Source organism: Magallana gigas, chromosome 1 (assembly GCF_963853765.1).
Source record: "Magallana gigas chromosome 1, xbMagGiga1.1, whole genome shotgun sequence".
NCBI classification, from domain to species: Eukaryota; Metazoa; Mollusca; class Bivalvia; order Ostreida; family Ostreidae; genus Magallana; species Magallana gigas.
The window spans coordinates 25,242,349-25,267,481 of NC_088853.1; the positions used below are offsets into that span (position 1 = coordinate 25,242,349).

General features: G+C 32.8%; 1 protein-coding gene across 1 annotated transcript; it reads right to left on the bottom strand.

Moving 5' to 3' along the window:
* Nucleotides 1-2,360: 2,360 nt before the first annotated feature.
* Nucleotides 2,361-19,768, bottom strand: LOC136276604 (uncharacterized). Its single transcript, XM_066089019.1, has 7 exons — nucleotides 19,654-19,768; nucleotides 8,545-8,751; nucleotides 5,658-5,927; nucleotides 4,673-5,059; nucleotides 4,333-4,536; nucleotides 3,845-3,947; nucleotides 2,361-3,615 (listed from the first exon to the last, which is right to left on the bottom strand). The coding sequence occupies exons 1-7, from the start codon at nucleotides 19,709-19,711 to the stop codon at nucleotides 3,426-3,428; spliced, it is 1,419 nt and encodes a 472-aa protein (XP_065945091.1). The 5' UTR covers nucleotides 19,712-19,768; the 3' UTR covers nucleotides 2,361-3,425.
* Nucleotides 19,769-25,133: the final 5,365 nt, after the last annotated feature.

Genomic DNA, 25,133 nt, shown 5'->3' on the forward strand with positions numbered 1-25,133 from the left:
AATTCAAGGTTTACAAAGGATGATAATAGCAGTGTCACATTTACATCTTTCTCTTGTTATTAGATGGCTTCATGGACAGCTAGCTACACTATGCATTTAATTTGCTAACCCAATGTGTGGGAGTAGAGAAAAAGAATTTTTTAAAATTTGGCCACTGTTAGCTTAATCGACCCTGCCATTGAAGTTACGGATATAGTATATTATAACATTTCACAGTTTATACAGTATATCTGGCAATTTTCATGATAATCTAATTTTTTTAAATCGCAGAAAATGATTAACGCAAATTGCTAGACATTTTCCAAATTTTCGCAAATTTTGTGCTACGCCGAAATAAACCCGGTTATAGTGTATTTCTCTTGGAATGCTTGATGAAAAAATGATAACAATTAGTTTTATTTTAAAGACAAAGTTAGCATTGTAGATATGTTAGCGAAGGACGGACGACACAGGGCGACGGGTGACTTAAAAATGTTCATTGAGCGCCTTAAATATATCATTGATGGCGTGGATGATTTCATTTAATATAATTCTCTCGATCATTGCAGAAAATATAATTTCTAAACGTTTCCCTCCTCGTTATCTTATGGTTTCAGGGGAGTAGCGATAACAAGCATCAGGGGGAGGGGCCCCCCCCCCACACTTTTTCTCGCATCAAATAATTTTCGTTAATTTACATAGTAAAAATTGAATTATCATGGAGTCGCCCCCCCCCTCCCCCCCCCAGTTTTTTGGGAGTATGTAAAGGAAGAAAAATCGAAGTTATAAGTTATAGATCTACGCCACCCCCCCCCCCCCCCCCCCCATGGATTAGGATTTTGAAGATTTTGGGAAACTTTCTCCCCCCCCCCCTTTTTTTTTTTGCTCGTCAAGATTTTTTGGATGAGTCTACCCCCCCCCCCCTTTCAAAATCGATGCTACGTGCTTGAAAAGTCAATAATTATAAGTTATGTGGTTTATCTGGCTAATGTTCAAGAAGAATTGTTTCAATATATCTGATGATAAAAAACTTGTCGGGACAAAATTAGAGAAGGAGAGGGAAATGTGTTTCACCTGAAAGGTAGAAATACCTAAATATATTTTTTTAAAAAAAATCAATCGAAAATCAACAATAACATGCATGTATACCGCAGTAATTCTTACATTAACACGACACAATATCAATTCAATTTCTATTATGTTTGAGTTCACTAGTTGTTGGCTTTCAAAGTTGACTGTAGTGTGATGGTCCACAGAGTTTATATCCGTTTAGATAATCACAAGACTATTAAAAAATTCCAAGCTTATATTAGAAGAAGTAACTTGTTCGCATTTTTACCGCGACTATCGTTCTTTTACTAAATAGGGTAGGCCTATATCCTATCGAATAATCATATTTCGAAGTGACTCAATTTTTTAAAATTCGCTGGTTCCTCTCATCCACGAATTAGCATCCTCTACAAATTCATATAAAAAGGTAAAAAGGTCATATTTCTGTTTGTAGGCATATGAGAACTCACGAAAATACGTCCCAACGAACCTGTAAAATTTAAGCAGTCCGCGAAAAATTGGCTCCAACGAATTTAATGATTCCACAGTGGTTCATCATTCTTTTACATTTATGTATTTTTTTTTAATATGAACATTTTTGGCAACCAGACGGGTACACATGTCTATATAGAATTATAAAGGAACAGCTCTTTTAAAATCATTTATTAAGGTAAGTGCTACCTTGTGTTATTCTTGTATTATTGCCGAGGTATTCTTATACAGTAGAACTTGTTTAGTAAGAAGAAAACGGTGCGGTTATAACAAATTCGGATATAACGAGTTTACGCATATAGCAAACTGATTTTGAGTCCCGTAGAGGTGAATAATAACGAAATTTAACACGTTTATAACAGATTTCTTTACAGTATAAAAAGTCTGCACTACCATTTAACATAATAGATTTGCTGAATTTATTTTCACATAAATTCTTCAATTCACAATCTGATTATTAAAAGTATCGCAATAATGAATTTTCATTATAAGCTTCAATGAGCAAAAAATGTAGTCTGGTGACAAAAAAAACCCATGTATATAATGAATTTACTATAGTTATTATCAGGAATTCGGATATTACAAATTGCGGATATAACGAAGTAAATCCTTTGGTCTCTAGGACTTCGCTATAACCAAGTTTTACTGTACTGTAAAGGTTAATATACCTTTAGATTAGCGACAAATATAATATTTAGAAAATAATATCGAAAGAGTATTTATATAAACATATATGACATAATTTTAATCTGTTAGACGATATAATACAAGTAACTAACACGGATGGGTACTGTACTTTATTATAAAGCATCTTACAACCGCAATATATTGTATCCCTTAAAAAGGCACATTAAGGAACACGATTTTTTTTTGTCAACTTTTTTGTTATAATATTATGTAGTATGCTAACGTTTTTTATGCTAATTGTTAGACCATTAATAATACCCAATTGTCTGCGGACTTCTCCGGTTTTTTTTTCTCTCAGTATACTAAAATATACATATGACAGTATATGTTTATTGCAGATATACGAACGAGAACTGTGATATTCAAGATGGTCTGAACAGACTCTACTCATCATTTCAAAACTTATTCGATAATTTTTTTTTTCAAAATTCATGTTAAACGATACGTATAATATGGATAACATCATAAAAAAGTTGGAGCAACATAGAATTGATTCTGCGAAGAAAGAATGTCTACTGATTGTATGATTAATCTAAACGTTGAATAAATACAATGGGTAAAGTCATAAAAGTTTTATGATCATAACCCAGCATGGAGGCATTAGACAGGCATAAAAAGCCACCGTATCAAAACATGTTTTAACAAAAGATCATCCTGATAATCATAAGGTGTCCATTAGTTAAGTTTTACATGTATCATATAAAGTTGATGGTATAGATAAGGTCCACTAAGTTGACCTAATTCTTGGTGTCCCGCGTTGTCTTCCGCTGTATTATAGATCAGGGGAATGGAAGTGAAATTGATGTCCTTCTTTTTGTGTTGTATTACAACTTGCACCTTGCATAAGTTGTTATATCTATTAGTGTAAGCTTTTTTGGTCCATCGTTATTCGCCAGAACTTGTAAATGTCAATTATTTTTTTGTATTACTTTTATGAACTGAAAATTCAAACAGATATGAATTAACTGAAATATATATATATACAAAAGCATGTATATCTTGCAAAATGTTATGTATTAACTTTCAATCATTTTCAGTGTGAATAAAACTTTGGTCTGAATCAACAGATTCGTGTTATTGAAGTCATAAGGTTTACAATCGATATACTTGTATTATATATTGTAACAAGTTTTCAATGAAAATCAAAAACAAAATATATTGCTGTATTTTTACGTTAATTAGTCACAGTATCATTCTGATTGCTATTTGGATGTCCATCAATTAGTCGTCGGTCCTTTGAGCTGATCGTAGTGAGAAGGTCCACTGAGTTGACCCAATTCCTGGTATTTGTCATAGTCCACCGCTGTATCATATATCCCGGGGGTTGAAACAAAATCAGAATTACTTTTATTCTTCGTATTCTTTTGTAATTCATTTCGTCTCTTGAATACATTGTTTCTTAAAATCCTGTATGATAAACAATCAAGTTTTATAATTAATCGGGAATGTCTGTATTGACAACATTATCTGAACGTGGACTTGATGTTTTAGATGCAGATATTAGAAATGATTACTTTTTATTGTACATTTTTATTGTTGAACATTGGATGTTCGGCGATTTAATTTTGGTTTGATATTTTATTGATAGATTTGATACCAGTACAAGATGTAAATCGTAGGAGTTGTATATACATACCAGGTTATTGTGCATATGTTGACGACTAGACTGATGCAAAGAACTGCAATTACTACGTATAGACTGGAACTATTTTCTGTGCTAGGTACCTGTGACTGTTTAACTGTAAATATAATAAAAACCTAATCGTATGGTGAAAATTATATTAAAAATCACAGGACATGTTCTGGATGAAAACAAATTTGGTAGATTTGATATGATAGTCATTACAACAAAGTATGAAAAAAAATATTAGGACATTTTTTTTTTCAATTTTACAATAATAAAAATAGAACATCGTTATTAATTTGGAGACAAAATATCTTTCAAAAATGGTCACGCTTAATGTGCCATTACAGCAAGTTAATTACCATAAAGGGCAACTACAACATGTCTTATCTTATGCGTCTATATACATTTTATTCTTGCAGCTATTGCAAACACAACAGTTACTGTCTTTCATACATCTCTCTCTTTACAACGCCTTGTCACTTAATAAGTGAAGTTACCGTTTTGACAGTCTCCATTACATCGTCCTGTAAATCTGTCACAACCTGACGGACAACAAGTACATTGTCTGTCACACTTGTTTCCATAGAACCCCGTCTTACATCCCAAAGTACAGAAACCATTAGTGCCATTACATGTATCATTCACACAGTCAGAGTTGCAAATAAAAGAACAAGAAAGTCCATAATGATTTGAATCGCATCCTGTTAATTAGAAAAAAAAATATATAATAAGTGGAACGGATAAAATTTGAATTGTGAACCATCTTGTTGTCGTTTTAATGAATTATCACAAAATGAAGCATACTTGTTTGGGTTTCTTTATTATTGTAAACCTTACCGTCACATAGACGCCCTGTCCAGTTTTGTTTGCATCCAGCATTACAGGTTCGACTATGTTGGTCACATGTCTCTCCTACACACCCAAAACTACATGTGTTATTACACGTGTCTCCATACTGTCCTGTCGTACATCCTTTCATACAGCTGCCATTACTTTTGTCACAGACACCTTCGATACAATACATAGGGCACTTCAACGTACAAGCACCTCCTAAATAACCAGATTTACAACTGACACAGTATCCCATAGTTCTAGTACATGTTGGTTCTTCACAATTTGCAGGACATTGCGAATCACAAGCAGGTCCCCAGTATCTGTCTACACACCCACTGACGCAATATGCAGAGCCATTGCATACATTTTCTTTGCAATTGGTACCACATCCTAAAAATATTTAATATTTAAAGCATAATCCATTCAATGAAAATGTTTTGAGAGTCGTCTTATTGTACTTAACCTTCCGCTTTAAAAAAAAAACAAACAAAAACACGCAAAAAAACATGTATAGTTGTTCAGCATATAATAAACTTGTTGATATTCCCATGGCATTATAATTACACCTTCTCATAATAAGACGACGATTCATATTCACTTAACATCACATACAACATAGCTTTGATGTAAGGTAATCAATTTCTCTGTTTGCAGTATTTAAACAAAATTGAATATTATAAAGGATTGATTTTCTTCAAAAATATATTGGTCCGTCATTTAGTTTATTTCATGAAATGACTTGAAATTCGATGTTGAAAAGAAACGGTGACGTTAACTACCTTTACTATATGTTTAATAGTATACGCGTATATGTGTATGTGAATGCATGCGTGCACGTTTGCATGTGTGTGATATGATGAGATTTGATATGTATGATATATGAAATGCAGAGCATTTTTGGATTTAAATATCAACGATACATTTCTGCCTATCGTGTTTTGTTTCAGATTATTTACAGGTGTTATTATTATTTTTTGCATTTGAATACCATATATTTCTATTTCACAGATTTCAAGGATTGCCCCATGTACACCATATTTGTCATCTTCAGGTGCGTCGTACGCTGTCTCCACAATGACGTATCTAGCTGTGTGTTTACATGGTATGTCTATTATGTTTGGAGGTAATGCTGGGGCAGTCGTATTGTCAGTGTAACAGCGAGTCCTCTGTAACGTTGTTGTCTGCATTGCTGATGAGTTTGATACGTCTAGGTAAAATTGTCTGAACCGATATTGCTTCCAAGATGACAATTCATCACCTATTTAAAAAATATAAAGAATATTTGAATGATACAGCTAAAACCAACTTATTTTCTCTCCTTAACAATGCAAGGAAAAAATCTAATTACAGCTGATTAGTGAAATCGTGCAAATTTCACTAATGTGTGAGTTAAGATACGGAGATACATGTAGTACAATTATATTTGCCAAGTCATAGATATTGTATTGGAGTTTATTTCACGTCAAGATGACACAGAAAATATATGTCAGTTGGTAAAAATTTACGAAGAAGACCACTTCCACCTTAAAAAAACTACTTAAACAAAAAATGTATACTCAACAAAAATTCTAAGTGTTCACATTTTATAATGCATTTACTATACAGTATGAAATAAGCACGTTCATTTGTCTTGTAGTCAGGGTGATTGATTTTCACTTAGTTTTAAAATTGTTAAGAACAATTTATTGACCTTGACCTCAGATTGCGATCCGAGACCTTGCCCTTTGTCAAGCGTCATAAACACTTCCGGTTTTGTTGAATTTCGCTCAGAGCTTTCAAATTGTTATAATTTTTTATGTTCGAATATTGATTGATCCGCCTCTCTCTACACAAAATATGCGTCAAAATTTACAGTATGACGTCACATCGACAAGTGCACCGCGATTAGTTAGTTGTTTAAATTTATGATCGTTGTTAATTGGACTTGTTTGACTACAAAGTTGCTCGCATAAGAATTTTTAATGTAGTTTATTGTGTTCGTACCCATAACTATTGGGAATTGCTTTTATTTGGAGAATTTTCGACGACTTGTTGTTTTGTATGATGTCTTAGTTGACATCTCCCGTACTTTCTGGTCGGTGCGACCACAAAGTCATTTAAAAAGTGCCAATCATGCTACGCATGCACAGAAAAATACTGGATAAAATAAGACGATAAGGATTGAAATCAATAACCCGTGACAAAATGTTAAAACATTTAAAATATAATATATGCTGTTTCGTAATTTTTTTTTTTTGTGATCGGCTTCGGCCGACCACAGTTGTGTCCATATGAGGCATTCGGCAAATTTAAGTATTTGCGCACGCATTGCGCCTTGCACTATTTTAATGTCTATGCAATGACAACCTTATTCAAATCTTTAATTAGACGTAGATTACTAAAACGGTAATATTATCCGTTTACCCCGAAAATAAAACATATAGTTACATACATAGTAATTCAAATCACTTTTTTGCACATATGCGTAAGAATATTAGTCGGAAGTATAATTTGCCTACTTAAAGTAAAGCTCATTCATGCCTTGCCATTTCAGAAATCAATAAAAACAGTGCTATATTTAATTTACTGCATGTAGCGTATATAATATAAACAGAGCTGACCAATGCTATTTAATGCCGATCATTCCTTGAAAAGGAATACTTGTTATAATAATGCATGAAAGGTGACTATTTAAGGGCACCTAATCATTATTTCATATATTCAAACATGGAAAGTCAGAACTTAAAAATGACAATATCATCAATTAAAAATAACTATGTGACATCTAACATTCGAGTAAGTGATATATATATATATATATATATATATATATATATATATATATATATATATATATATATATATATATCAATATGTAAAATCGCCCATTCGTTTGCAATTTGTACTGCAGTGGTGGTGTATTTGTAGTCAAGTGCACAATTGTGAATCATTTATGTTTTTTGTCGATATTTCCTTTGGCTCATTGTGACGGATTTACATGTATATGTTGTCAAAGTAAATTATACACGCGGTCACTTTTAAAGCAATATTCCATATGAAAAGCGATAAAAAAAATTAATACTTTACATTTGAAATAACATATTAGTTACACACGTGGTATTCCGGAATCTGCGTTTGTCTATAGTTATCTTAAGACGGATTCTATGGTTTAGAAAGTAAATCAATGTTCCGGCTACATTGTTTATGATCGGGTTATTCAAAGTGATTTTCAGTGAGAGGTTGTCGATACTCTCCTAGGAAATACTGAAATACTCTAGTCAAACCAGTAAGTAAATACTCTAGATATGTAATTCGAGGTGCTAGTTCATAACATTTAGGGGGTTAATATATGTAATTGTTACTTTCTTTACATGTATCAATTATGTATATAGACAAACTGTCTACAAGTAAGACTGAAAACGTTTGACATTTCATAGGGTTGTGATTTAATTGTAAGATTTTAACTCTAGCTTTATTAGTATTGACTGTATGTATACATAATGGTAGTACATCTTCCAGTTAGTAATATAAAATTCATGTTTATGCTTTTATACTTTATCTACATAATATGATGTCACTCTATGGAATGGTCATACGATCCTAACCTGTTCTAGGTATACATCTACTTTGTTTTTGACTGATGTTTTGAAATACATCCGAGACCCTTCTTAAAAAATTAAATCTATTGCATACATATTCACAAGGTAAAAACACATATTCACGAGGTGAAATAAAAAAGAAATGCGTTTACAATGTACTTAAGTTTGTCAAAGTCTAGCAGCTGAAAACATTTGTTTGCACATTCAATAAAAGTTTATGTTTTTAAAATCAAATAACAGAATTTGAATCGGTTAACAATGTGATGTTGTTCGATTCAATTGACATAAAGGGGATACCTTCTTTTCTGTAATATATTTTTATATTCCATATGTTGTAGAGTTGTCCCAGGTCAACCTGGAACCATGCTGATGATTTGGTTAGAGTAGTATGGGCACAATATGCATCAGTAGTGGCGGTAATCCCATCATTTGCTCTTGTTGCATAATGGTCTAAGTAGGTCGAACTTTGAGATACTTTTGTTGTATGTTTTCTGCTGAGGTTTTCTGCAATAAATGCAATGTTAAAAGAACAAACATTATAATTACAAACAGTTTACTCATTAATGAAAATATGAGGTAAAAATTAGCCCAAAGACTATATATAGATGCAAATTCAACAGCTTAAATGAGAATATGCAAGATATGTAATATTTAAAATGAAAAGGTCTGACCGTGCTCTCTAACCTTCATAATATAATGCTTGTAAAGGACTTTAACAATATAAAGATTGAGAAAATGAAACCAAATTATCTAAAACCTTACGGTATTAGTTCTTTGGGGAACTATTATAATTTCGTAGGAATAACAATTGTAAAAAAAAAAACAGATTGTGCACATTCTACTTACAAAGAGTCAAAAGGAGATAAATATGTTGCCATTCAGGATATCGAATACAGTAAAACCATTATTTGGACAGATTGAAATCAATCAATTCAATATTGTATATATATATATATATATATATATATATATATATATATATATATATATATATATATATATATATATATATATATATACACAATTTATTATCCTGTCAAAATATCTATTTTGTGAATAAAATTTATTCATTCAAATATCGTAGACTGTATATCAAGCCGTATTAAAGTAAATTAATTGTTCTTTTAAAGTTAATACATCACAATAAACCTTTGAAATTAATCTATACTCATAAATTAAGACCGTTCGCAAATAAACTTAAAATGTCAACACCAAAGTAACTGCTTACACTTTTTTGTATTTCAACATGTGTGATATGATGATTGTCGTATACAATGGAATTTAACTTGATAAGCAGTTATTCTAAAATTAAATCAGAATCCACTTTCATTGTCTATACAACACCGAAATAGGAGAATGAGAGTATGGTGGTGTATATGCTTTGGCACATCAAAGTCAATTGGAGTTTGCAACAAAATATCTCCTTGTAATGTAATGATATTGAATGAATACGTACAGACTAAGTATATTTACTGGGAATTTTGACTACACATATAAATCAAAATTTGGCAAACGTTTAATAACTATTATAGCAATTTGTTTCTTCAATGCGCAATTTTAGAGTTGATGTATAAAACGCTTGCAACAACGTCCTCTGAGGCATGTTCAACAGAGGAAGCGCTTGCTAAAATTTGTGTTGTGATAATTGGAATTTTGGTTAGCACTCGCTCCGTTGAACTTACTAAAATAGGAGAATAGGATAGAACTTTCTAGAACAGGATAACCAAGAGCGCGGGTTGACTAATTAACGTAATGGCAAAAGGTGTGGGACTAGTTCATCATGCATCGCCGCCAAATACCTTGGATCGAACATCTGTATTTAATACAAAAAAGTTAATAAAAATAATAAAAAGAGGTGTTTGTGAAACACTTATGCCCCCCTCCCTTGGAAACATCCACAAAGAAAACAAGCATTCTGAGAGTATTGCATAAGCAATACACGTCCCTTACCGGTTTGTATTATTGTATGCAAGCTTTGAAGCATACATTTATTTTAAAAAATATTATAAAGAAAATGTTATGCTTTAATCAGAGATAAAAGAACAGAGGAAATTCAAACTACAAACTTGATATCGAAATAAAAAATGGGTAAACTAATACTCTTTATTTTATCTCTTGTAATTTCGCCAAGTCCATTAAGTATTTGCTGGTAGATATTTATGAAAACAATACACTGTTATGCATAATATCATTTTTTAGTCTTCTGTACCCCGAATCAACAGACCAACCCGGTAACGAACCCGATTGTAATAATACAAAAAAACCCTGTCTATTAAAAAATTGAAAATCTGCCAATTTTATCCACCTCTTTTGGTTAATACCAAGCCCCTTTTGTTGTTGTAACTATAAGAAGATTTTTCTCTATTCCTATATACCCCCCCCCCCCCTCCAATTTCGTGGCCCCACTTTTCTCTAGGGAATCATGGTTTCATCAAACATAAATCTGCATAACCCGTGCTTTCACACTAAGTACTGAGTTTTGGACCGAAAACTTTCCCAGAATATTCTTAAAAATGCTTCCACTCAAATTTGAGCTTTCCTGGCCTAAAACTTTTTGAGAAGAAGATTTTTAAAAATTTTCTCTATATATTCCTATGTAAAAATTGATACCCCAATTGTGGCCCCACCCTAACCCCGGGGACTATGATTTGAACAAACCTGAATCTACACTACCTGAGGATGCTTTCATTTTAATTTGAGCTTTTCTGGCCTAATATTTTTTGAGAAGAAGATTTTTAAAGATTTTCTCTATATATTCCTATGTAAAACTTGATCCCCCAATTGTGGCCCCACCCTACCCCCGGGGATCATGATTTGAACAAACTTGAATCTACACTACCTGAAGATGCTTGCATTTTGATTTCAGCTTTTCTGGCCGTATAGTTTTTGAGAAGATTTTTAAAGATTTTCTCTATATATTCATATGTAAAACATGATCCCACTATTGTGGCCCAACCCTACCCCCGGGGACCATGATTTGAACAAACTTGTATTTACTCTATCTGAGGATGCTTCCAATCAAATTTGAGCTTTCCTGGCCTAATAGGTTTTGAGAAGAAGATTTTTAAAGATTTTCTCTATATATTCCTATGTAAAACTTGATCCCCTTCGTGTGGCCCCTCCCTAACCCTGGGGACCATGATTTGAACAAACTTGAATCTACACTACCTGAGGATGCTTCCATTTTGATTTCAGCTTTTCTGGCCGAATAGTTTTTGAGAAGATTTTTAAAGATTTTCTCTATATATTCATATGTAAAACATGATCCCACTATTGTGGCCACACCCTCCCCCCGGGGACCATGATTTGAACAAACTTGAATCTACTCTATCTGAGGATGCTTCCAATCAAATTTGAGCTTTCCTGGCCTTATAGTTTTTGAGAAGAATATTTTTAAAGATTTTCTCTATATATTCTTATGTAAAACTTGATCCCCCTCTTGTGGCACCTCCCTACCCCCGGGAACCATGATTTGAACAAACTTGAATCTACACTACCTGAGGATGCCTCCACCCAAGTTTGAGCTTTTCTGGCCTAATTGTTTTTGAGAAGAGTATTTTTAAAGATTTTCTCTATATATTCCAATGTAAACTTGATCCCCCAATTGTGGCCCCACCCTACCCCTGGGGACCATGATTTGAACAAACCTGAATCTACACTTCCTGAGGCTGCTTCCATTTTAATTTGAGCTTTTCTGGCCTAATAGTTTTTGAGAAGATTTTTAAAGATGTTCTCTATATATTCCTATGTAAAACTTGATCCCCCAATTGTTGCCCCACCCTCCCCCCGGGGACCATGATTTGAGCAAACCTGAATCTACACTACCTGAAGATGCTCTAATTTTAATTTAAGCTTTTCTGGCCTGATAGTTTTTGAGAAGAAGATTTTTAAAGATGTTCTCTATATATTCCTTTGTAAAACTTGATCCCCCTCTTGTGGCCCCTCCCTACCCCCAGGGACCATGATTTGAACAAACTTGAATCTACACTATCGATGATGCCTCCACACAAGTTTAAGCTTTTCAGGCCGAACAGTTTTTGAAAAGAAAATTTTTGAAAAATACCAACAAATTTTCAATAATTCTCAATTATCTCCCCTTTAAAGAGGGCGTGACACTTCATTTGAACAAACTTGAATCCCCTTCACCTAGTGGTGCTTTGAGCCAAATTTGATTGAAATTTGCCCAGTGGTTCTTAAGAAGAAGATGAAAATGTGAAAAGTTTACATCGACGACGACGACAACAACGACGACGACGACAGACAACGGACAAATTGTGATCAGAAAAGCTCACATGAACGGCTCAGGTGAGCTAAAAATGGAACATAAAAAATCATTTTTTTCGAAAATATGTCAACCAGACAAACAAACGTGTAATCTTAATCAGTAGTTAGAAATGTTGAAGCTGTTCAGCAAATTTCATATTATTCCTCAAACACATTATAAAAAAAAGTGTGGAAACTGAAGTGGGACAGATAGACGGACGGACGGACTGACGGACGCAGAGGAAAGCTATAGTCCCCTCCGGTAAAACCGGCAGGGGACTAATGAACGTAAACTGCAAATGACTGGAATTTTTCTAAGTTCAAGGGCCATAACTCTGTCGGAAATTGCTCTATCATACCCAAATTCAAACTTGACCTAGATATTATTTATACCAAATATCAATATGTGCACCCTATGCGAAGAAAATGAGCGAAAACTGCAAATAACTCGAATTTTCCAAGAGCAATGTCGAAAATTGCTCGATCATACCCAATATCGAACCTAACCTAGATATTATCATGATAAACCTGTATATTAATTTTTCTACGCCCAAAGGCCATAACTCTGTCAAAAATTGCTCGATCGTACCCAATATCGAATGTGACCCAGATATTATAAAGATTATCATGATAAACCTGTATATTAAATTTCATTTCAATATGTGTATCCTCTGTGAAGAAAATGAGCGAACACTGCAAATAATTGGAATTTTTCTACGTCGAAGGGCCATAACTCTGTCGAAAATTGCTCGATCGTACCCAATATCGTAATTGACCTAGATATTATCATGATAAACCTGTATACCAAATTTCTTTTCAATTTGTTCATCGTTTGCAAAGAAAATGAACGGAAACTGTTGGTGGACCGACGGACCGACAGCAGCAAAGCAATATGCCCTCCCTTCTTCGAAGGGGGCATCATAAAACAATTTGACGCAATTTTAGTTTTGAAGGAAATAACATTCAACGGACGCAGTTGGAATAATTAATGTCATGGCGAAAAGTGTAGGGCGAGTAAGCGATGGAGCAGATACCATATACTTGAAATCTGGCAATTTGATCCCAAATATGCGAATAAATATGCATGCACTAGCGTTTTCTTTTTAGTTTCATACATTTTTATGCAGGGCAGATTGGTATCATTGGTTATCCAGGTCCAATGAAGGGTGTACGGGGATTTACCTAAGGTTGTATTCCAAACATGTATGGAATACATCCCCGTACACCTTTGGTTGGACCTGGATAACGAATTCATTTCCTATGTGATACAAATTCTAAAATTATATTGTTGCACAATTGAAATTTGAAGTTTGATAGAAAGAGCCAAATTATATTTGAAATTGTGCTGAAAATCATTTATTTATACCAATAGATACAATATTGGGAAATAGGGATTTTGATAAATCATTATTCATTTACTTCATTTATCGTTACATTATTTTGAAAAAAAATGTAAACAAGACTTGCATTGGGACTTCGCATTTTGTTTACATCCGGCTTCAGCAAGTGTACGGAAAATTACACCCGGCTTGTTAACCAATCAGATCACGCGTTATAAGCTTCTTCGAAAATGATATAGCTGCAGGTCGTAGTGATTTATGGGTACTCGGTTCTTGGGTATTTAAATCCAGAAATCGGTCATAGTAATCATTCGAGATTAGTTAGTCACACGACTGACAAGTTACCAAGTTAACTTTTTTTTATTAATATAAAATTTAGTTTTATTTAGAGATAAATAAGCGTTGGGACTAATTTCATTATGGAAGTTGACCTGCCCTCCTAAGGACTTGTGTGCCATTTGTAGCTTAATAAATGGTTAACTACATGTACGTCTATCCTATAGTATGTGTGGTTTTTTTTATTAGAACAGGAAATAATTAATGTTCGGTTGATCGAAGGAAAAAAGAACATAAACAAGTTCTTTTTGTACCCAAAAACATATTTAACTTTTTCAAACTGTTACAAAGTAAATATTGATAAATTTATTTCTTTCACGATTCATTGAAACTTATTATAAAAATCACATATATTAGGTTTTTACTTAAAAGAAACTTCAAATTCAGTAATTATCTTTTTCTCTTGGATAATGAGGCAATGTTTGAAATTTATATTTCATGTATCAACTTTCTTTGAAGCTTTATCGATTTTTCAACTCTTCATTGATTACTTTCTTGCATATACTTAGCCATGTTTTGAAAATTCCGGTTGATTTCACCAATACCAGTTTTTAACATGTACAAAGAGAGTTCACTACTGGCAATACTTTGCAACAAAGTGTAGATTTCACTTTATTAATAATTTTTTTTTCATATTTGCCGGAAAATAGATTCCTGAGGTGATTGAGTTGGACCTTTTCACTATTTTGACTATAAAGGGTTTTTTTTTGTCATTTAAATACCAGGGTCAATCAAAAAATACGTAGACAATGTGGCTGTCTATCATATATTTTTCATGAAAGTCCTACTTAACAGATTAACTTGTGCATTAACACTTATGTTATTGATATGCGAAGTTTTAGTCCATTTGATGAAACGGTATTGTTGGTACTCCTTTTTAAAAACAACTTGTTTTGCCACCAGGGCTCACGGTAACGTTCAAAACATGACGTCATGATTAAACATGCACAGTTTATAGATAGACCCATCTTTAGTCTCTTGTGCCTTTCTGCTTACAATTTAAAATGGCATTGAACCACTTAACATCTTACCATCAGAGACTTGTATTTCGTTATTTAAAAGGGCCACTTCTTAAATCAATGAAAAAAAGAGACTTATTTTTAAAATGTGATAAGCAATCAATACCAAATTATTTTTATGTTTATTGCTAAACTTTAAAAAAATGTCATACTCATTCAGATCTGCAGACTATCAGTCATTCATATACCAGCTAATAATGTTGTTGAAGTGGTGTTTGTGTATTGTAACTCTCTTATTCAGTAACCAATTTCTTTACATCATTTATTGCTTTTTTGTTTGTTTGTCAGTCTTTCTGTCCGAACATTATTATCATTTTTCATATTTTCATCCGGCGAATTGATGTAAAACCTGAGTGTTGCTTCATAATGATGATATACATGTTTATTTTTATCAGCAAGTGCTTAAGTTGTGTTTTTCAATATGACGTGAAATGTCTTTCCATTTTAAAGAAATTCATCAAGAATCAGTAGAAATATGTATTTTAAGTGGTAAACCATATGGCAAATACTCAATCTTTCATTGTATGTTATCTTCCGATTTAGATTGACCATCATACTTTGAATAATTTAAATTGTCGCCTGTTGTTGTTGTTTTTTTTACAATTATATATCATCAATAGCATTCCGGGAAAATATTGTAGCTTTTTAAAAGAACATGATATTTTAAAGAATGAGGGCGTTTAAGATGTAGATTCGAAGAGAAATCTGGGCGCACGAGGAGAGTGGAAATTTCATAGATTAATTTTGCACATTTTATCGAATTATAAGCGTTATTTGGCGTCTGTTGGGCGTGAATTGGGTAGATAAGTGTTTATAATGCAAAAGGTTTATTTCATGATATGGGGCAGGATAAAGCAACACAAAGCAATTCATGCAAAATACTACTTATTAACAACAGTTTTTAAATGGTTTTGTTGTCTCTCAGTCTTCTCTCGACAAATTTGAAACTTGTAAAGCTGACGTATTTCAACTTTAAAAGTGTCGCTTAAAAAAATGGAGAGATGACCAAGAAATTACTAAATATGAATTTTTTCAAAAATATGTTTTATGATAAAAAACAAATTCTTAATATATGACAATGTTAATTCAAACACTACTTTATGCCGCATGTTGTTAAGCCTCGCACGGCTCGGTTTTCGCCTTGAATTAGTGTATAAAAACATGCAGTGTTTAGGGTTTAAATCCTACTGGTTATTTAATGTTTTTAAATGTATGTTGATATTACATTCTTTTGAAATATAGAATCCCGGTATATTTTAATTAAAATTTTCGGGGTGTTTTGCCGCATGAACACTAATTTCCGTTCTTATTACTATTTTATTAAAATGTACAACATAGTTTAAATATATATGCATTAAAATTACAAATAAAACTAGTCATCAGTTTACTCCTCATTGCCATTTTGAAAGCTTGTGAGTTTTTTTAATAACCGGAATCGGCATGTACTTCAACTCTCAACATAATATAATTTGAGTAATCAATTTTAGTTCAAACCTGTACATAGCCTTTCGAGGTTATATACATTTAAATCTTAATTGATTCGTCTCAAACTTACTGCAAACTTACAACCTTGTGCGCCCAATTTCTTTGTCACATTAAAAAGCACATCAGGAAACCAGTTGGCGTGTCGCTTGAATTCTTTAACAATGTTTTTTTTTTTTTTAAATTCCTTATTCGTCCAGAGACGTATAATATTTGCATTGGTTGCGCTTGACTTCGTTTTAATGTAAACAAAATTCCTTACGCGACAGTTTACCGGCCTTCAACAAAGAAATTGTAAAAGAATGAGGATCGGCATCCTTGAAATGAGCATTAAAAAATACATGCGAGATCTTTTCAACTTATTTTATCTGGCTGCGGATTTTTTTTCATTCTATTGGGAAAACAAAATAGAGTTGTTGTTTTTTGGAAATGAAAGCGTTTTATGATTTTTGCAAATACTGGTTTTTTTTTAAACCGAGATGATTTGAAAAACATACCCCTGGTTGGCTTCAATAGGTCTGATATAAACCTTCATATTAAGTAGATTCCAATTCCAATCATTAACTAAATATGTTGACCTTTACCAGTTTATTAGAAATTAGTTTATCTAAAAAGAGGCCCATGGATCACAACGCTCACCTGAGCAACAAAAGACATGATAAAATCAGCTTCATGGAGTCATAATACAAAATAACTGGACAATGTATAATACATGTAGATCCTATACGAAGAAATCTGTTTCCCCTTGGATATTCGTATAGTTATAATCAAGTCCCTTTTCTAACAGGATGATTTTATAGTCATAACACATTCAGCATGGCAATTCTCAAAAAGGCCCTTAACAATTGTTTATATACCGGGTATAAACCTACATCAAACTCGGAACCTCTTGTGAGGCCCAATAATTACCAAGGGCCGAAGTTTAAACAATTTTAAAGAATCAGCAATATATAAAAATGCTTCCATATAAGTAATAGCATATATAATAACATTTCAGTTTTCCTGAATAATTAAAATGTTTTCCTTTTTACAATTGAATCCCCAGTGTGGCCCTACACTATTCCTAAAGATTTTGATTTGAACAAATTTGAATCTACACTATCTGAAGTTGCTTTTACTAAAGTTCCAGCTTTTCTAGGCAAATGTTTAGTTTTTTTTAAACTTTGAATTTTCACTACTTGAAAATGCTTAATACAAGTTTCAGGTTTCCTGGCATAATGGTTTCTGAGAAGAAGATTTTTTAAAGATTTACTCTATATATTCCTGTGTAAAAAATTTGTCCCCCCCCCCATTGTGGCCCAAACCTACCCCCCCCCCCTCCCCAAGGTCATGATTTTCACAACTTTAATTTCCTAAGGATGTTACCATATAAGTTTCACTTTTCCTTGCCAAATGGGTCTTGAGAAGAAGATATTTGAAAATTTACTCTATATATTCCATAAAAAATTCACCCTCCCATTGTGGCCCCACTGAACCCAAAGAGTCATGATTTTTAACCGGGTTTTCCAACGGAAAAATCCGGTTATTAAAATGGTGAAAATGGCGGGCGGGCGGCTGCCAAAAGGGTACCCTCAATGTACAGATAACTCCTCCTACAGTTTTCATGATAGACAATTGTTCGTTTGCAGATCAATTGTACATATATCAGAAGTGTGCATATTGCAAGGATTTTGATTTCTGATAATTTATCGAAAAAATACCAGGTTTTGAACTTAGTCATTTTTTGGCAAAATATTGCATATAGGGTACCCTCATTGTACGGAAAACTCCTCCTACAGTTTTCAAGATAGGAAGTTGTTCTTTTGCAAATCAATTGTACATATATCGGAGGTGTGCATATTGCTAGGATTTTGATTTCCGATAATTTATGAAAAAAATACTAGCTTTTGAACTTAGTCATTTTTTGGCAAAATGTTGTATATAGGGTACTCCATTTCACTGAATTCGGGTTGACATGGATTATGGATACAGTTCACATAAAGGAAAACACGGTGTGCTGTCACATTGACAGCTTTTCACTTGTTACAACTTTGAAACTACACTACCTGAAAATGCTTCCATATAAGTTTCAGCTTTCCTGGCAAAATGGTTTTGAAAAGATTATTTAAAAAAAATTCTATATATTCAAATGTGAAAATTGAACCCCCATTGTGGCTTCATCCTACCCCTGGGGTTCATGATTTTCACAAGTTTGAATCTATACAATATCAGGATGCTTCAACACAAGTTTCAGCTTTCCTGGCTGATTGCTTTCTGAGAAGATTTCTAAAGATTTACTATATATATTCTTATCTAAGAAATAAACCCCCGTTGTGGCCCCATCCTACCCTCAGAAGTCATGATTTTTTACAACCTTGAATTTACACTACCCAAGGATGCTTCCACACAAGTTTCAGCTATCCTGGCTGATTGCTTTCTGAGAAGAGGATTTTTAAAGTTTAACTCTATACATTCCTATGTATAAAGTCGACCCTCCAATGTGGCCCCACCCTAACCCAAAGGGTCTTAATTTTTTCAATTTTGAATCTACACTATTTGAGTTATGCTTCCACACAAGTTTCAGCTTTCCTGGTCTTATTGTTCGTGAGACGAAGATTTTTGAAAATTTCTCGAAAATTGTCAATAGTTCCTAATTATCTCCCTTTCCAAAAACTTTGAATCCCATTAAAATAAGGATGCTTTGTGCCAAGTTTGGTTGAAATTGGCCGAGTGGTTCTTGGGAAGATGTTGAAAATGTGAAAAGTTTACAGACAGACGGACAGACAGCGGGCGACAGACAAAATGCGATCAGAATAGCTCACTTGAGCTTTCAGCTCAGGTGAGCTAAAATGTGCAAGTAAAATTAATATATTTTCATGTTATAAACTAAGTAGTTAGATATTATTCTATAATAACTACTTAATGACTACACAATCGAGCATTTTTCACGTTACCAGTATCTTAAAGTTAGGAAATCAATACTTTACCGTAACAATAGGAAAGACACTGTAAACTAAAGAGAATAATCCAAAAAGAAGCATACATTTCGATAAGACAAGCTTTAACGATCGTTCTAGCATGTGAATGAAAGGAATAAGGAAGTTTAAATGAATATTACAAAGGCCCACTTAAATGGAACGCCGGGACTGTCTTATATGAGGATTTAACATTATACGCAGTGTTCTCATTATATTTGGTAGTATATTCATTATATGAGGCTTTTTTACATTATATCGTGTGCATTTTCCATTATATATAGTACGTCTTTCATTATATGATGTAGTTATTTCAATATATTATGTACATCTATCATTATATGAGGTGCTTCCACCATTATATGAGGTGCTTCCAACATTATATGAGGTGCTTAAAACATTATATCCGGTGAACACAACATTATATTATGCACTTCTCACATTACATACAGTATATTCATTATTATATGTAGTATTTCTGTTATTATGATGACGATGAACATTAAATATTATGTTCGGTCCTTTCAGCATTCCGTGCGGTAGATTTTGCATTTCGTTGTGATGTAGACACAGTATTATATGCTGTGCATTCATCTTGACATTTTATTCCCTTGGACTGAAATGTTACAATTTCATTGGTTTAAAAATAGCACGTGATTGCCTCATATATCTCTATATTTGTTCGGTGAGAAATAATATTAGGCAAAATGGCCGTCATTGGCCGACGCTTTGCTTACTCATTTGGACATTTCATAGTATTTAATACATAAACCGTAAGTTCTTAAAGTATTTGGAGTAATTGCCCTTTGAAAATCTTTAAAATTAGAGTAGTTGCCCTTGGAATATTGACGTCACATTGTTTTGTATGGAGCTGAACAAAATGGCAGCGTCGAAATTTGCTCAAATCTCTGCAGAGGAAAGGGAGAGAACATTTAAAATTGAATAGCAACAAAACATTGTAAGTAAACATGGGTGCAGCAAAGTTTTTAAAGGGTATTTGAAAGGTGAGATTGAAAATTGTGAAGAGTTTAAATGAGTTAAATTGAACGAGATGTTAGGCATCTTGTACATGGCTTTGCGTTGAATTGTGAATATTTGTGAATAAACATGTCGCTTGATAGTCTTCGCCTCGCTATCTATGAGATTGATCAACTCCATATATTTCCGTAGTGAGTCCGTAACTAACCTAATAAGTAATAATATAAGACAGTCCCGGCGTTCCATACAATTATTCAATCATCATTGCCTGTGCTGCCTCACTCTAAAGTCGTGGATATTTCTTTAAAAAAAAAGCCAAAACATTTTGTACCCGTAATAATAATCTCGTTAACTAAATAGTTCTACTGATTACAAACCAATTGTTTCAATAGTTTTATTTTTATGTTTGAAGTTAAGGAAAATACTGCTGTTTGGATGTTCATTAATAATGAGTATGTTGTGTATTTTAAAATGAAAATGCTGAATTTAAAGGGTATGGCTGAACCATTAGAAGTATTTTCCTTTAGTGTATGTTAGCTTATGACTTATGCTATTTAAACCTGATCTTTTGTAAGTTGGAATTATAAACGTATCACTGTTTTTCAGGATGAGAAAAAAAGTCACCATCTTGGCATACAATATATTGTTAATTCAGTTACTACTTTTAATGTTGTATGGATGTGAACCTATGAAATGTTAAATTGATAAACTTAAATATGACAAATGACCAATTACAAAGAAAAGGTACAAATTGTAACATGCAGTCATCAAACATATAGCTAGTCATCATCTTTATGTATTTAAACATTTTTTTAAATAATTAAGTCAATTTGAAAATAAACTACAAAATGTCTACACTACCTTTCACCTTTGGTATTTCAAAATGTTAGAGATGAATTTCGTAAGCTTTTACTGAATTTTAATTGATAATTGAGTATTTTGAAATTAATCAAAAATCTACTTTCGTTTTCGAAAATCAAACTTAAAATAGCAAAAAAATGATAGTAAATTGGTCTCTGCGTTTGATGGAACTAAGTGAAGGTAATTTGCATCAAAATATGCTTGTAATGAAATTATAATGAATGATTATATAAAGAACGAATATATTTCTTGGTAGTAGGTAATGTTGAGTTAACATAGCAGGTTAAGATTGAACAAATGTTGAACAAATAAAAAGGGATAATTTGTTTCTTGAATGTGCGATATTAGTTTTGATGGATAGAACTAGACGCTTGCGATGCACGACCGTGCTGAGAGAATGGTATAGAACTTTTCAGCGCGGTGTAACCAAGAATGCATGCCAAAAAGAGTATGTCGAGTTCATCATGCATCGTGGGCAGAGATACCTTGGATCTTACATCTCTGGTTAATACTAAAGAGTTAATCAATAAAATTAAATAACTTAAAGCGATTTTTATTTTGATGGAAAAAGAAAACTTTTTTTCAGAACGGGGTGCATCTGGAACACGGGTTGACTAATTAATACGATTGCAGAAAGTGTAGGGCGGTTTAATCATCGGTTAGATACTTTTAATCTGATAACTTTGGTTTAAAATACATTTTTATACCAAGAAAGATTGGTATTAAACCTGAGACATTCATTTGTACAAATTGTGTAATGCATAAAACGAGAAATTCTTATTTAGGACAGTGATGAAAACTACAATGCAATATAAGTTTCCACAATTCAGAAAAAAATGTGCTTGGAGTAAAGGCAAGGTAAGTACTCTTACTCTTACTCGTTTCCAAGTGAAAAAAAGACCTTTAACGACCGAAAACTAATGCTGTTTTCATGTATTATGCCTTTCTTAAGCCAATAACAAATCAAACATTTGGTTGTGATTGCACTTTTGTTCTGTTCTGTTTTGTTCTGATTCTTTTCTGGTGAGTAAGTAAAGAAACTGTTTAGATTTTTTTTCTCTCTCCCAAAACATGAAATACATTTTCTAAAATTATCAAAATAAAACAGCATCTTTTTGATTTACACTGAACTTTCTTTGAATCAAATCCTAAATATTTTTTGCAAACACAGAATGAAAGAATGAAGCACGCCCGATTAGCCTACTATTTCTACTAGTAATAATATTATTATTATAATCGTATTTCTTCTAATACATATGTTTGTTTTTATCATTGATAGACTGCATTGCAACATAAAATATATAAGTGCGTGCAAAGGCGAGTACCATCAGAAGTTATGGGCTGCGTTTTACAAAAGAACTTACGACCTTTCTTTTGTAAAATGCAGCCCAGGTACATTCGTCATGGTTGTACAAACATAGCAGATAATGGTGTGATTATAAATATTTTATACAAAATGGACGGTGTCTATTAAAGAGTCCAGAGTAAATGAGTTGACGTTTTAAAATAATATTGTAATGTTGCAAACTCTTGTTGATATACGAAGTTCAACACGTGGAAATTTTATTTTTTAGCACATGGAAATTTCCAGTTTTTGTGAAGTTGTTAAATTTAATGGTAAACTTTAAAAAAAAACTTCAAATAACTAGCAGAAACACGTGAAATAAGTCAACAAAAGACTGTTGAAGTATTCATTACCCCGAACATTTTTTTCGACTATACATGAAATCAGAAAAAAATAAGCACATTATTTACATTAAAAAACAAATAGATACACACTATAGTTTCTGAAGTTTAAGTGTAGCTTAAGGTATCGGAATAATAAATCTGTGTCCGGGACAAATTTTTGTCAAATGTTAGACAGTATCTACAATGTACAGAAAACTTGTGTCTGATGTATATATGAGTAGAGTCATATGTGTCGAAATCGGACACATCTTTTTGTCGAACACAACGGTTATTCAACCCCCTCCGACAGACTTTTTCAAGATTACTCCTCCGAGCACGATGGCTGTTAGGTCTTTTGTGTGAAACTTGATTGTCTCTGCATTTGATCGGCAGCAGAGCGCTACATTTTGACATTTTATATTTTTTCATGGCCATAGCAGGACTTTTTTTTGTTAGAGCTGGGCTCAAATTGTCTGGTACTGAATCCTTTTCTTTAGAATACCCGGCCTTTTTTTTTTGCTGTAGAAATAAGTTATTTAAAGTAATACTTTTTATAGTGGAGAATTCAGATATCACTTTTGCACATCTGGTTTCCTTCAAATGGATGTTAACTTTTCTTATGAATTCCTCATTTTTTTTTTATTTTTTTTTTTTTTGGGGGGGGGGGGGGATATGTATATTTGCCTTTCTTATTCCGTGCAATACGGTTTATACATTTGACACGGCCTCGAATATCATTGCAAGCCTGTGTACCTGGCCCTTGGGTTTGCCAATCAGTCCTACAATGTATACAGTGTTTTACTTACTTATACATGAAGAAGACAATGCAGTTACAGTACGAATTCATTCTATAAATAAACCATAAACCATATTAAAATTTTTACATAATCTGTTTTTGTTAAGTGGCTTACCTGATAGAAATGTATCATTTTGATGATTCGATTGCAGGTATGTCTGCTGATTGTTGTAGTATTTTCTCGTAATATTCAGTCCTTGGGTTCAGAATGATTAAGAGAATGTTACTTCATGCAATTTCTCCACTTTTTTTTACAAAAAATAAGCGGTAAAGGGCTTAGCTTCCTTATGATTTGAATTACGTTTTTTATTACCAAATTTTGAATTATGTTTAATAATATCTACACCGCCCTAGTTCAACTTCCGCAATAATTATAATTCATAAATGCGTTATATATTACTTTACTAGGCTTGGTAGGTCCTCTTTCTAGTCTTGTATTTCGTCTGCGAAGGAAAGCGCTTGTCGTGGTATGCATATCAAAACACGCATGTAGAGTCGATCATTGTTGTCTGAGTTTTTTTCTCTTAATTTTTGCTGTTGTTATTGTTGTAAATTTCCCCTGAATGCGTCATTCCCTTTAAATTTAATAAAGGACTTGTAAAAGCCATGTTGCCTAATTAAAAGAGAAAAAAGTATAAATATATAACCCATTTATATTTTTTCCTTTACTTTTATGTTATAATTTTTGACGCTGTAAAAAACCAAACACTATCAACAGGGAGAAACTGGTTCGTAAAAATTGACCCCCACCCACCCCCGATCCAAACACACAGACACAAAATAATTAAGTAACCAAATTAAGTGTTTAAATATTACTACATAGTATACAGATATTATTTGTATTCTAATTATTGCGGGGATGTTAAATTCATTTTTTAAATGCATTTATTCCACAAAAGGCAAGGTCTTAGAGGTCGTTTCAAGGTAAATTATGTAAGAGTATTTGGCAAGTACATACTCTGTTTTCATTTTAAATTAACAATAACTCACTCACTGTTTCAAGTCTGTCATTTTAAGCTGTAAGGTTAAGCGTTGTTTCATAATCCGAGGCACTGCCAGATTTGTTTGAGCCCAAGGCTTGTCTTCAACGTTTTTAATTCGTCCCATATCATTATATGTCTGTTGTCATGAGTAAATTGGTTAAGAGGGGATTCAACAGTTGCGGCTGAAATTATTGAGATCGAAATTA

Bases quoted from the DNA above. Each gene is read 5' to 3' on its own strand.
- LOC136276604 (XM_066089019.1), bottom strand. From the start codon at position 19,711: ATGTATGCTTCTTTTTGGATTATTCTCTTTAGTTTACAGTGTCTTTCC. The intron at 8,752-19,653 runs GTAAAGTATTGA...CATTTATTGCAG, and splicing joins GTGTCTTTCCTATTGTTACG to AAAACCTCAGCAGAAAACAT. The intron at 4,537-4,672 runs GTAAGGTTTACA...TCTAATTAACAG, and splicing joins GACAGGGCGTCTATGTGACG to GATGCGATTCAAATCATTAT.